Genomic DNA, 12,250 nt, shown 5'->3' on the forward strand with positions numbered 1-12,250 from the left:
ACTTTATATTATTTTTGTCTTTTCATAGATAATGGATTTCCGATATGTCGTCTACACGGAAGGCAGAGTTGAAGACTGGATGAATCTAGTGCTTAAAGAAATGCGAAGAACCAACAAGTTTATCACCAAAAAGGCAGTCTTCTACTACGGAAAGAATTGGCGAGTACCAAGGTATAACCATTTTTTTATGAATTCACTGATCAAAAATGTTGGTGATGTAAATAAATGTATAATGTTGTTTCAGAACGGAATGGATTATGGAGTACATTGGCATGGTGTGTTTAGCTGCTAATGGCATATGGTGGACCGCTGAAACTGAAGAAACTTTCATAAGAATAAGGAAAGGAAATAAACGGGCTATGAAAGAACATCTAGAGCAGCAAAACGAACAGCTAGATGGATTGGTTGTTAAAGTCAGACAAGGTAAGGACCTAACGACTTAAAAATATTTTTATGAATGAACCATTATTGTTATATGCAATAATAATTTACTTGTTCATTAAAATTGACAATAAAATTACTTAAATAAGACAAAACGCAATTACTAAATTGTTACTTGTCTTTGTGTCAAACAGATCTATCATCAAACGATCGTCTCAAATTCCGCACAATAACAACGATCGATGTGCACGCTAGAGATATCATTGAGGGTTTCGTGAGGGACAATATCACGGAAGCTTCCGAGTTTGAATGGGAAAGCCAACTTAGGTTCTATTGGTTGAAGAAAGATGACAATCTCTGGATTAAGCAATGCACTGGTATAATTGAATCAATATTGGTATTATTTTAGTTTTAATGAATAAATGAAAATACTTTATTGTACACCATTATAATAGGAAAAAGACAAACATATGCAAAGAGACATGCACAAAAGCGGCCTTATGTCTTTAGTAGCCACCTCTTCAAGGCAACCATTTATAGATATTATTATTTATTTCACTCTGCCATGTTGTAAATTTATTTAGATTTATTTAATTCCAAGGTGTCTTCGAATACGGATATGAATACATGGGACTGAACGGACGGTTGGTGATCACTCCGCTAACTGACCGAATATATTTGACCATCACACAGGCTCTAACTATGCAACTCGGAGGAGCACCAGCTGGTAATAATGTGCAAATTTTTTAGCACATAGTTTACATCATAATCTTTTGAAAGGCACATTCACGGTGTCATTAATTAAATTAGTGACCACACCTTCCACAATATTTTAAACAATGAATAATGAAGGTACGTAATACAAGAAAGAAGTCAAGATAGCACTAGAAGCAAATACATTAGTTAACTAGATAACATCCCCTTCACAAATTATCATCCAAGCATAGGCTGGAGAACAAGAATTAAATACAAAAATTTCAAAATTATGCTAGCATTGTAGCACGAACAATATTGTTAGTTTCATAAAGATCTAGTTTCCGCAAATACACAAAAAGGCCGTTCGACCTGTAAATTCTTGATTTAGAGTTCCCAACATCAAAAATTTTAAGTTAACTACTTGTTATTTTATTTCAATCAAAACTTGATCAAAAATAAAAGTACCTACCTGTATTTTTTGCTGTCCACACTCCACAGGCCCCGCGGGCACGGGCAAAACAGAAACCACGAAGGACCTAGCCAAGGCACTTGGTCTACTCTGCGTAGTGACCAACTGTGGCGAGGGCATGGACTTCCGCGCGGTGGGACAGATCCTCGCGGGGCTGTGCCAGTGCGGGGCGTGGGGTTGTTTTGATGAGTTCAACCGGATTGATATCAGCGTGCTGTCCGTCATATCCACGCAGCTGCAGTGCATACGGAGCGCACTGCTGATGAAGCTCAAGCGGTTCACGGTGAATTATTGAATTTGGCTTAACGTGATTAGGATGACTTTTGTATTGATTGGATATATAGACACAAAACCTTTATCACGTAACTGTAAGGTTTTCGGGATATATTTTACAGCTTCCCTATTCTCAAAAAAAGGCTTATCATTCTTATTTTTATATTCTGATTTCCTATCATTATAATATCATGTTACTGTTACGGATCTTACAAATTACAAGCCAATCTCTTTATAGATTGGAGTTGGAGAAAGAATTTCTATTTTTTTCACATTACTTTAGTCACATGGTCATGGTTAATGCAGCAAGGTTAAGTCCTTCCTACTAGACATATTTATGTGTCATCATCATCTATTCATCAATTTGTGTATTATAGTTTGAAGGACAAGAGATCGATATGGACAGCAAAGTCGGTATCTTCATCACCATGAACCCGGGCTACGCGGGCCGCACTGAACTGCCGGAATCTGTGAAAGCGCTGTTCAGACCTGTTGTGTGCATTTTACCCGATTTGGAAATGATTTGCCAGATATCACTCTTCTCTGATGGATTCTTGACAGCGAAGGTAAATTCAATCAAGCCATTTTATACAAAAACTTGTTTTCAATAATCCACTATGCATTGTATGTAATTTTTGTGAACCAGTGAAAAAAATCGTCATTTCATTCAGATTTCTGGTGATATCTGCATAATTGTATTGTGAAGCTTTCTTAATATATTATGTGTTGAAATTAGAGTTATATTGTATGCGAAGAATAATATTATACGTACTATGATTCTAGGTTTTGGCAAAGAAAATGACAGTCTTATACAAAGTGGCGCGGGAGCAACTATCAAAACAATCCCACTACGACTGGGGTCTCAGAGCACTGACTGCAGTGTTGAGAATGGCGGGTAAACTTCGACGAGATTCACCTGGACTTAGCGAAATTATGGTGCTTATGAGAGCACTCAGGTTAGTATTACAATAGATCTTTAATATAAAAATGAATCCCAAAATGTGTTGGTAAGCGCATAACTTGAGAACGGCTGAACCGATTTCGTTAATTCTTTTTTATTATATTCCTTGAAGTACGAGGATGGTTCTTATGTAGAGAAAACGTAAATATGTACCACGGGCGAAGCCGGGGCGGCCTAGTGTAGAAATAAATTTTTATGTTCTTTAAAAAATAATTAAAGTTCCTTCTTGACATCGCATAATATTTCTTGCGTTCTCCGCAATGCTGTTAAATTTTTCATCTTCATGATTTTGATATATTAAGATATTGGATAGCTTCTATCGTGGGCCTTGAGCGCGGGGACCGAATCGAGAAATTCCGTAACGAAAAAACCTCACGCTCCCCACTCCGACGGGCTTGGAGGTGTGGCTTGAAGGCATGCTATGCAATAGCTTTACCGCGGCAGTCCCTGAGTGCCACACGTCTTTTTTTTCCATTTCCCCAATATCAGTAACGCATCTCCTAAATTATAGTTTGATAAATTTCTAACGTTTTCATAATATTTTAGAGATATGAACCATCCAAAGTTTGTTTTCGAAGATGTACCGCTGTTTCTTGGTCTAATAAAAGATTTATTCCCTGGACTGGAATGTCCCCGCGTTGGTTATCCAGACTTCAATACGGCAGTCGTGGAAGTTTTGGAAAAAGATGGATATATTGTTCTACCGCATCAGGTATATATAGAAACGCTGTTTAGTTACTCAGGTAACAACGTCTATTTTAGGGCCGATTTTTCAATCCTTGGTTAAAATTTATCCGTCCAATAAAGTATTACACGAACATTTTAAAATTTCACCTGTAAACTATCGAATACGGACAATTAGAATACATTTTTGAAATGGTAGTTTAATACTTTATTCGATGAATAAGTTTTAACCAACGATTGAAAAATCAGCCCTTAAATATACAATGTTCTATACGTACGTACGTATCACATTAACTAAAAATATTAATTATCATAATCTAATCATAATCTTTGCTTTATATTATGATTTTTTAAATTTATATTTAAGTATGTAACATTTTCACGAAAGGTTGATAAAATAGTGCAAATGTACGAAACAATGATGACGAGACACTGCACGATGCTGGTTGGACCTACTGGCGGAGGGAAAACTGTGATATTACAGACATTAGTCAAGGCACAAACTAATTTGGGACTACCAACTAAACTAACGATTGTTAATCCGAAGGTTAGATTTTACGTATTTTTCGTTTTTTTGTTGTTGGCAAGTAAGTCCTTTAAAACTGATAAATACCTAAAAAAAAAGGTCTCTAAAGATACCATCCGCTGTATTTAAATAAGTATTGGAACTTTCCAAAAAATAAACTCACTCTTTCTATGGGACTTTACAGGCGTGTTCGGTGATCGAATTGTATGGAATTTTAGATCCAGTAACAAGAGACTGGACTGACGGTCTTTATTCAAAAATATTTCGAGAAATGAACAGGTTTGATTCATATTTTAGTTAATTATAGTTACTACACATTGCTACTGAATATAAGGTAAAAAGTAAATTAGTATATACGACTTCTAATTTACTTTTTACCTGTCGTCAAATGGAATACATTAATTTAAATAATGATTTATAATTAACTTAGTGAAAGCAGGTAGATGAATAGAGGTATAATTTCTAGTAGACACAGTCAAAAAATCTATAATAATGTTACGTGCCAAAAGCAATAGATCTCACTTTACTGGAAACCAATTCATGATGAATTGATGTTGATTTCACCCAACAGACCAGCAGAAAAGGACGAGCGCCGCTATTCCCTCTTCGACGGCGATGTAGATGCACTCTGGATTGAGAACATGAACTCAGTCATGGATGATAACAAACTGCTCACACTCGCTAATGGTGAACGAATCCGACTCGCGCCATATTGTGCTCTGCTGTTTGAAGTTGGTGACCTGAACTATGCGTCTCCGGCGACAGTGTCTAGAGCTGGTATGGTGTTTGTGGACCCGAAGAATTTGGGATACGAGCCGTATTGGAACAGGTCAGTTGTGACGTCATGAGGCTACTTATGCGCTGATATTACATTCACATTTGCTCTCCTGGATATGACACTGCCTATACAAAAAGAAGTATCTGCTAGTCCTTCTTTGGTGTTCTAAAACATTAAATCGTTCTTGTGGTAAAAATAGTATCAATTTTAGAACACATACAATACTTTGAACATGATATTTATTCACATTTTATTCATGCCATTGAAACAAACATATATTATAATGTCCTAGATGGCTCCGTGGTAGAAATAATGAGGAGGAACGCGAGCAAATGGCAGGTCTCTTTGAACACTACGTGCCGGGCGCTATCAATTACATCGTTTTTGGTCTATTCGGTCTGCAGCAGCAGACACCGTTGAAAACCATTGTACCGCAGACACCGCTCAACTTGGTAAATATCCATGGAATTATTGCTACAGATAAATATAATATTATAGATATAAAGACTGGGAAGAAACTGGCCTTCGAAACACAGTTTACCACTAGTTCATAATGCTGTACCTGTTTCTTGAAAAAAATATTTTTTTTATTATTTTTTTTATTTTAGATAGTAGATTAACCGCTTCCATATTCTTGCTTTGTCATGTTCATAGTTCTTGAATTTCTTACATACATTTCAGTAATAACGTTAGTTAATAAGGTACCCACTGTATTCTAATAATATTATCTGGTACAGGTTGTCCAGCTCTGCTATATGATCAGCGGTCTTCTACCAAACAGGGAGGATAGCAACGAGGAAATAGACAGAACGGTCGTCGAATGCGTGTTTATGATTGTGAGTATAATTATTACAAACAAAAAAATCAAAAAGCCAACATCACGCGGTGTTCCCAGGCGGTCACCCATCCAAGTACTGACCGCGCCCGACGTTGCTTAACTTCGGTGATCGGACGAGAACCGGTGTATTCAACGTGGTATGGACGTTGGCATTCTGATATGTGAAATTACAAATCTTATTTTAGTACGATTTTAATTTATTTTTTGTTGTAAAAATGGGTGTTAGATACTTAATGTACATAAATTATTTTAAAATTAATATTTTCATAATATCATTTTCGAAAACATTGACATATAACCAAACAATAAACTTACTGTTGCATTATTGTAATCCTTATTGTGTTTTATATCCATTTTAGTCGATGTACAATAGCCTTGGCGCGGCGATAGTAGACAATGGCCGCATGGACTTCGATAACTACGTGAAGAAGGCCTGCCCCATGATGCTGGTTGAAGACACCACCGAGAAGAAGGCCACCACGAGTATGTTAATGATAGTTTTTAATTAAAAGACTGAAGACATTTATTGGGTTTCTTTAGTTAACTGCCGCACGTATTATAGGTTTTTTGTGGGAGGGGAGGGGGGGGAGGAGGGGGGGACCCTCCCCCCAAAAGGGGAAAGTTAGGAAACCAATAGTTTTGGAGAAAAATCAATTTTCCTATTCTAACCTCAAAATGTATGGAATTGGTGTTAAATCATTTTAACTAAGCATTAGACGATAATAACAAAAAATTTACGATACATAAATAAAATACAAACAGTGTAAGCCTACGTAGTTTTTTTATTTGAGTGGGAATCGCCCTAAAGTCGCTTCTGGCGGCAGTTCAAGAGTTAACCTAACACGCTTGTCGCTTCGCTCCTCGCTACCTATTTGGATATTAAAAATAAAAGTTTAATAGTTTTTTAACCTACGTAGATTTATTTTTTGTTTGAGTGGGAATCGCCCTAAAGTCGCTTCTGGCACTCGCCGGCCGCTGCCGCGGCACGCTCGCTTCGCTCGCTCGGCTCGTGCGGCAGTTCAAGGGTTAACCTAACACGCTCGTCGCTTCGCTCCTCGCTACCTATTTGGATATTAAAAATAAAAGTTTAATAGTTTTTAACCTACTTACGTAGATTTTTTTTTGTTTGAGTGGGAATCGCCCTAAAGTCGCTTTTGGCACTCGCCGGCCGCTGAGTAAAGTCACAGTACAGTGAAATAGAACGTCTTGGTCCGCTTTTTTTGCACAACAAAACGGATAAATGCGCTTTTTTCGCACAAAAAATTATTAACTTTAAAAATTAATAACTAAAAAACTACAAGTTTCCTAACGATAATATTTTGGAATTACAATCTTACATTACCTAGCTAACTAACAATATAAATATTTCCAACAAATTCGTGCGGCAGTTAACTAAAGCCAACCCCATTTATTTTTAATTTTAATCATTATCTAAGTTGAATTTGGTTTTTTTATATTTATATGATTAGAAATAAGGACTTAATACTCAATACGGGAAGTGAATACACCGAGATATAATCAAGACTGATTTTATTTCACAACTACCCACATAGTAAATATGATTTACAGATAACGTAAATACACAACAGCTTTGTCTCGTATTGTGGTGCGTTGCAATCAAAGCTAACTTCGGCATAGTTTTTTAGATTCTTAGGTTGAACACAATATGCCAATAAAATATTTTTATGGAAACCTAATCATTTTACAAATCAATTTTACCACCGCAGAACACTTTCCCATGGGTTTCCCCACACTATACGACTACTGCCTCGAGCTGAACACGAAGACGTGGGAGGCGTGGGAGTGGCTCGTGCCGCAGTACGAGCACGACCGCGACATGCGCTTCTCCGCGATCCTCGTGCCCACCGTGGACACGTTAAGACTCACGTGGATCATAAAGATTATGGAGAGTGTACGTATAGCTTGCTAATGTGCATACAAAACACTTCCCAATGGGTTTCCCAACACTATAATACTAGGTACAGTACGCGTCACGTAAAAAGAACGCTGGATGAAAGTGATGGGGTGTGTTTGTGCATGGATCGAGTTTTGCACGAAAGCTATGTGCCGATTATTTTATTTTTGAACTAGGCTCGCGAATCGTGGCTTCGCAACTACCTATTTGTTATTTTATACCACCTCATAACACCAAATAGACCGATATATCGCCAATGCGCAGCCATCCGTCAGCGTTCTTTTTACTTGACGCGACCTGTACTATTGTCTCGAGCTATATACGAAGGCGTGGGAGTGGCTCGTGCCGCAGGTTTCCTCACACTTTACGACTACTGCCACGAGCTGAACACGAATACTTGGGAGGTCATTAAGAATGGAGAGTATTGAGTATATCTTTTTTTTTCATGCTTGTGCCCACTGCGATAGATTCTGGTCTAAGATAAGCTTTTCACATTTTGATAGATGTTGCTAATTAAGAAGTAAACTCACCAAAAAAATATACACTCGTCATTTTCGACACTATTAAAAAATAATAATAATGGACTACAATAAAAACTTACAAATTTTATAAAAAAATAATCAAAAAGCCAACATCACGCGGTGTTCCCAGGCGGTCACCCATCCAAGTACTGACCGCGCCCGACGTTGCTTAACTTCGGTGATCGGACGAGAACCGGTGTATTCAACGTGGTATGGACGTTGGCATTTTGCTGTGTGAAATTACCGAACAAATTTTAAATAATGGAAAATATTAACATGCAAATTGATTCCTAAATAAATAACACGACATTATAATTAATTACTTATTAATTGTAATGTACGACGGAATTTAGATGATTTTTTACTTTGTTCTTCTAAACAATAACTCTACTCTTTTCTTATTTTATTACTAACTTAAGTACCTACCTACATATTTTAAAACACATGGTGTTCAAAAAAACAATGATATAAGTATCCGGTAAGATTAATTATGAATCTTACCAATAAATTACATTCCTTAGGTGGAAAGGCCAGTGCTTCTAGTTGGTGATACGGGAACATCTAAAACAGCAATCATCACGAATTATTTACGAGGCTTACCCCCAGAGAAATACGTAAGTTATTATTTATTACTTACCTAATTAGGTTTCAAATTAAGTAAGTACATAATATTATATACAATCATATTACATTATGATCGATGTGAAAGCACCTATACCACAGTATTACAAAATAATATTGTAATACTGTGACCTATACGGTATACCTAAGATAGGTAACTACCTACCTAATGGATAAAAAAATTGAAAAATACAATACCTACCTAATGTAGATAGGTACCTACTTTATAATGACTTCATTAGCGTAACTGTGATTATTCTTTCACAATCAAATAATTATTATTGATATTTATTCTGTGCTAATATTATGTAACATACTGTCCGCATTCTGCACAGGAACCAATAAAAAGTATTATTTATGAAGATACCAATGCGCAGTGATGCATAAACAAAACTACCCGATAAATAAATTATTGATTTTTATAATTTATGGATTTTAAACCAGATTTATTCGTCTTTTTCCTCTCTAGTATTAATGACGCTTTGCTATATAACTTACCTAATACATTTTATGTGTATCTTCAAGTGTTTATTATAAAACATGGTAATTGTAGGTACAGTAGACAATAGACATCATGTCAGCGAAATATTAAATATCTGTAACATCTGTATCACCTATCCCGCCTAAATTAGAATTTGTGATCTCAAGGTCAATTGCCTTTACAATAAAGATGATAATAAGATCAAACACAGTTCAAATATTTTTTTTATTACGAATATCAGGTAGGTACTTACTACTTACTCAATGAAGAATGTAATCAATGAAGTGTTGTTATTCAATATATTTCCATATCAGTCCGTGAATTGTAATGTAACATCTATTAAAATATTTTATAGTAACATTACATTTTTGTAAAATATAGAAATCATAATATATTATAATAATATTATTTCTAACTAGAAAAAGTATACACTCAAATATAATTTTAATGAGTTTAAGCATGCGTTACTATAATGTGAACGTTGAATGTTATAAATAAAACGAGTTTCTTGAAAGATTTATCGCATTTTATCTTGCTTTGGACATTATTACACAATAAATTTTAAAACAAAGCTTTAAAAAAATACATGACGTGCTAATCTTTATCATATAATTGTTAATTTCACACGATTATTCATCGGGGGCGTAGCTCAGATGGTAGAGCGCTCGCTTAGCATGCGAGAGGTACCGGGATCGATACCCGGCGCCTCCAAGGAAATGATTATTTTATTTTTCATTTCCTACGACGTTATTTATTTTTTATTTATAGAATGATTATGTTGTGAATAGTTAGTAATATTATTAGGAATAGTTTTTTTATTTTCTTTAAAAGTAAGTGTAGTACTTTAACTACCGTGTAGTAGGTATATAAAAAGTAATGACGTTTAATTCCAGCTTCTTTATACTACCTAATAATAATAATTTTACGTGTATAGATAATCCAACAAATGAACTTCTCGTCCCGGACCTCGTCCATGGACGTGCAGCGCAATCTGGAGTCGGTCGTGGAGAAGAGGACCAAGGACACCTTTGGTCCACCGGTCGGCAAGAAGATGCTGGTCTTTATTGATGATATGAACATGCCTATAGTAAGTTTATAATCATCTTTATATCTATAAGTAACTTTATCATAATTTGACAAAAGGAAACTGAGACCCTAAAAAATCGCTAAATATTATTCTTGTACTTACCATTTTCGTTATAAGCTTCTTATCTACTTATCTAGTTTACTCCCTTTGAAAATTTCCGTATTTATTTTTTTCGTTAAACAATCTCGAATTTCCAGGGAAAACAATAAAGAAATTTAATAATTATGTTCGTTCAAACGATCCGATTTAAATTTATTTTTCTCTAGCAATTGATGTTAAATATCGTGTTTCAATTTCAATGAAGCGAAGTAATTATTATGTAATATGTACATTGTACATACCTACTTAAATACAATTATTACCAACGATAAAGTTTTATTTTAGATTGTAGAATTCTACATGTGCGTAAAATTAAAGAACTTATAGTTATTTCAATCATCACTTCTAACAAATTTTTCTCCATAAACAGGTAGACACATACGGAACACAGCAACCCATAGCACTGCTCAAGCTATTATTCGAACGGAAAGGTTTCTATGACAGAGGCAAGGATTTGAACTGGAAGAACTTGAAGGATATAGGGTTCCTAGCGGCCATGGGGAAGGCTGGCGGTGGTAGAAATGATGTGAGTTAAAAATATACTTTAAAAGAATAAGAATTATGGTGACAAATTTATTAATAATAATGTTGACATCAATTTATTTCTGTTACTTCGTTTCTGAAGTTCATTAAAGGTACATTTATTTTTAGCAAATACAGTAACTCTTCACACCGAAGCCATTGTGTCAATTTTGATCAAATTTTTACAAGAGAACAGAGTTTGTTAAGGGCGATGACGTTATTTTCCTTTATAATAATTAACATCAAATCATTATTTATTTTCAAGAATATATTACAGTGGATGGTGTTAAACAGCCTTGAAACAACCCATTCTACCATTTAAAAAGGCGTCCAAAATCTTACCAAAGAAATTGACAACACATTAGTTATTTATCTTTTAATAATAATTCATTCATAGGTGGACCCGCGCTTCATATCGATGTTCTCGGTATACAACCTACAGTTCCCCTCGGAGGCGACGCTGCAGCGAATCTATGTGTCGATCCTCCGCGGACACTTTGCGATCTTCCCGGAGGACGTGCAAGATATCGTCGACAAGATTGTGCAGATGACGCTCGATCTATACAAGGTATAATAATCTACTCGTGTTGTAAAAAGCAGTTTTCCAAGTTTTCTGAAGCTTGTAAGGACACAAGTGAAGTTTTGTCGTGATAAAAAAAAGGTAGTATAAAGTGAAACAAAATCTTCGATCGTTTCATCCTGCCATCTTATATTCTAGAAATTTCAGGAAGTGTAATTTTGTCATGCTAACCTTTTTCTGTCTTTTGTCTGATAAAACAACAATGTATGTTACATTAAATTTAGGAAATCTTAATGCACCGCATCCTAACTCAGCTTGAATGTTCTTTAATTTTGAAACAAAAAAATGTCTCGATTTTGTAAAGTATTATTTCCCATTGAGTACGATAGCATTACCATCATATTTTTGTCCAAAAAAAAATAAAAAGTATGTTGCATATCGTGATTCGTGAGCACGGTGAAAATTATAAATTTCATCGATATCCAGATAATAATTGTGGACCTGCCGCCCACGCCCGCCAAGTTCCACTACATATTCAACCTGCGCGACCTGTCCCGCGTGGCGGCGGGGCTCTGCCTCACGCACCCCAACTACTTCGGGGAGCGCCGCGCTGTCGTGCGCTGTTGGAGAAACGAGTTCACACGGGTCATTTGTGACCGGCTTATTAGTGTACAGGTGACTAGCAAGATGATTGGAGAATGGAGATGTCCGTATCCAACTCGATATACAGATAATAGTGCACCTGCCACCCACGCTAGCCATGTTCCACTATATCGTTAACTTTATAATTGTTACAAAAGATAGAATTGAAAATTGTCAGTTTTTGGGTTATCCTGTCATCTTATTTAAATATTTTATGTTGTATTTGATTTTGTTGC

At 35.7% G+C, this 12,250-nt stretch overlaps 1 protein-coding gene and 3 non-coding genes across 4 annotated transcripts in view; 2 read left to right on the forward strand and 2 right to left on the reverse strand.

Moving 5' to 3' along the window:
• LOC123699318 (dynein axonemal heavy chain 10) overlaps positions 1-12,250 on the forward strand; it is a 55,674-nt gene that overhangs the window by 19,055 nt on the left and 24,369 nt on the right. Inside the window, exons 38-57 of the mRNA XM_045646245.1 lie at positions 29-171; positions 245-423; positions 576-758; positions 983-1,108; positions 1,576-1,829; positions 2,197-2,385; positions 2,603-2,775; positions 3,327-3,492; positions 3,853-4,011; positions 4,175-4,269; positions 4,562-4,819; positions 5,061-5,220; positions 5,506-5,604; positions 5,966-6,089; positions 7,334-7,518; positions 8,564-8,656; positions 10,079-10,231; positions 10,701-10,856; positions 11,250-11,420; positions 11,859-12,047. Of these exons, the coding sequence (XP_045502201.1) occupies positions 29-171; positions 245-423; positions 576-758; positions 983-1,108; positions 1,576-1,829; positions 2,197-2,385; positions 2,603-2,775; positions 3,327-3,492; positions 3,853-4,011; positions 4,175-4,269; positions 4,562-4,819; positions 5,061-5,220; positions 5,506-5,604; positions 5,966-6,089; positions 7,334-7,518; positions 8,564-8,656; positions 10,079-10,231; positions 10,701-10,856; positions 11,250-11,420; positions 11,859-12,047 (3,255 nt within the window). The remainder of the gene's footprint in view (positions 1-28; positions 172-244; positions 424-575; positions 759-982; positions 1,109-1,575; positions 1,830-2,196; positions 2,386-2,602; positions 2,776-3,326; positions 3,493-3,852; positions 4,012-4,174; positions 4,270-4,561; positions 4,820-5,060; positions 5,221-5,505; positions 5,605-5,965; positions 6,090-7,333; positions 7,519-8,563; positions 8,657-10,078; positions 10,232-10,700; positions 10,857-11,249; positions 11,421-11,858; positions 12,048-12,250) is intronic.
• LOC123699411 lies at positions 5,639-5,757 on the reverse strand. The gene has a single exon (XR_006752518.1). It is a non-coding gene; the product is annotated as a 5S ribosomal RNA (ribosomal RNA).
• Positions 8,148-8,266, reverse strand: LOC123699413. The gene has a single exon (XR_006752519.1). It is a non-coding gene; the product is annotated as a 5S ribosomal RNA (ribosomal RNA).
• On the forward strand, positions 9,783-9,855 carry Trnaa-agc. Its single transcript has one exon. It is a non-coding gene; the product is annotated as a tRNA-Ala (tRNA).

The sequence above is a fragment of the Colias croceus genome, chromosome 17 (genome assembly GCF_905220415.1).
Source record: "Colias croceus chromosome 17, ilColCroc2.1".
In the NCBI taxonomy this organism is placed as follows: Eukaryota; Metazoa; Arthropoda; class Insecta; order Lepidoptera; family Pieridae; genus Colias; species Colias croceus.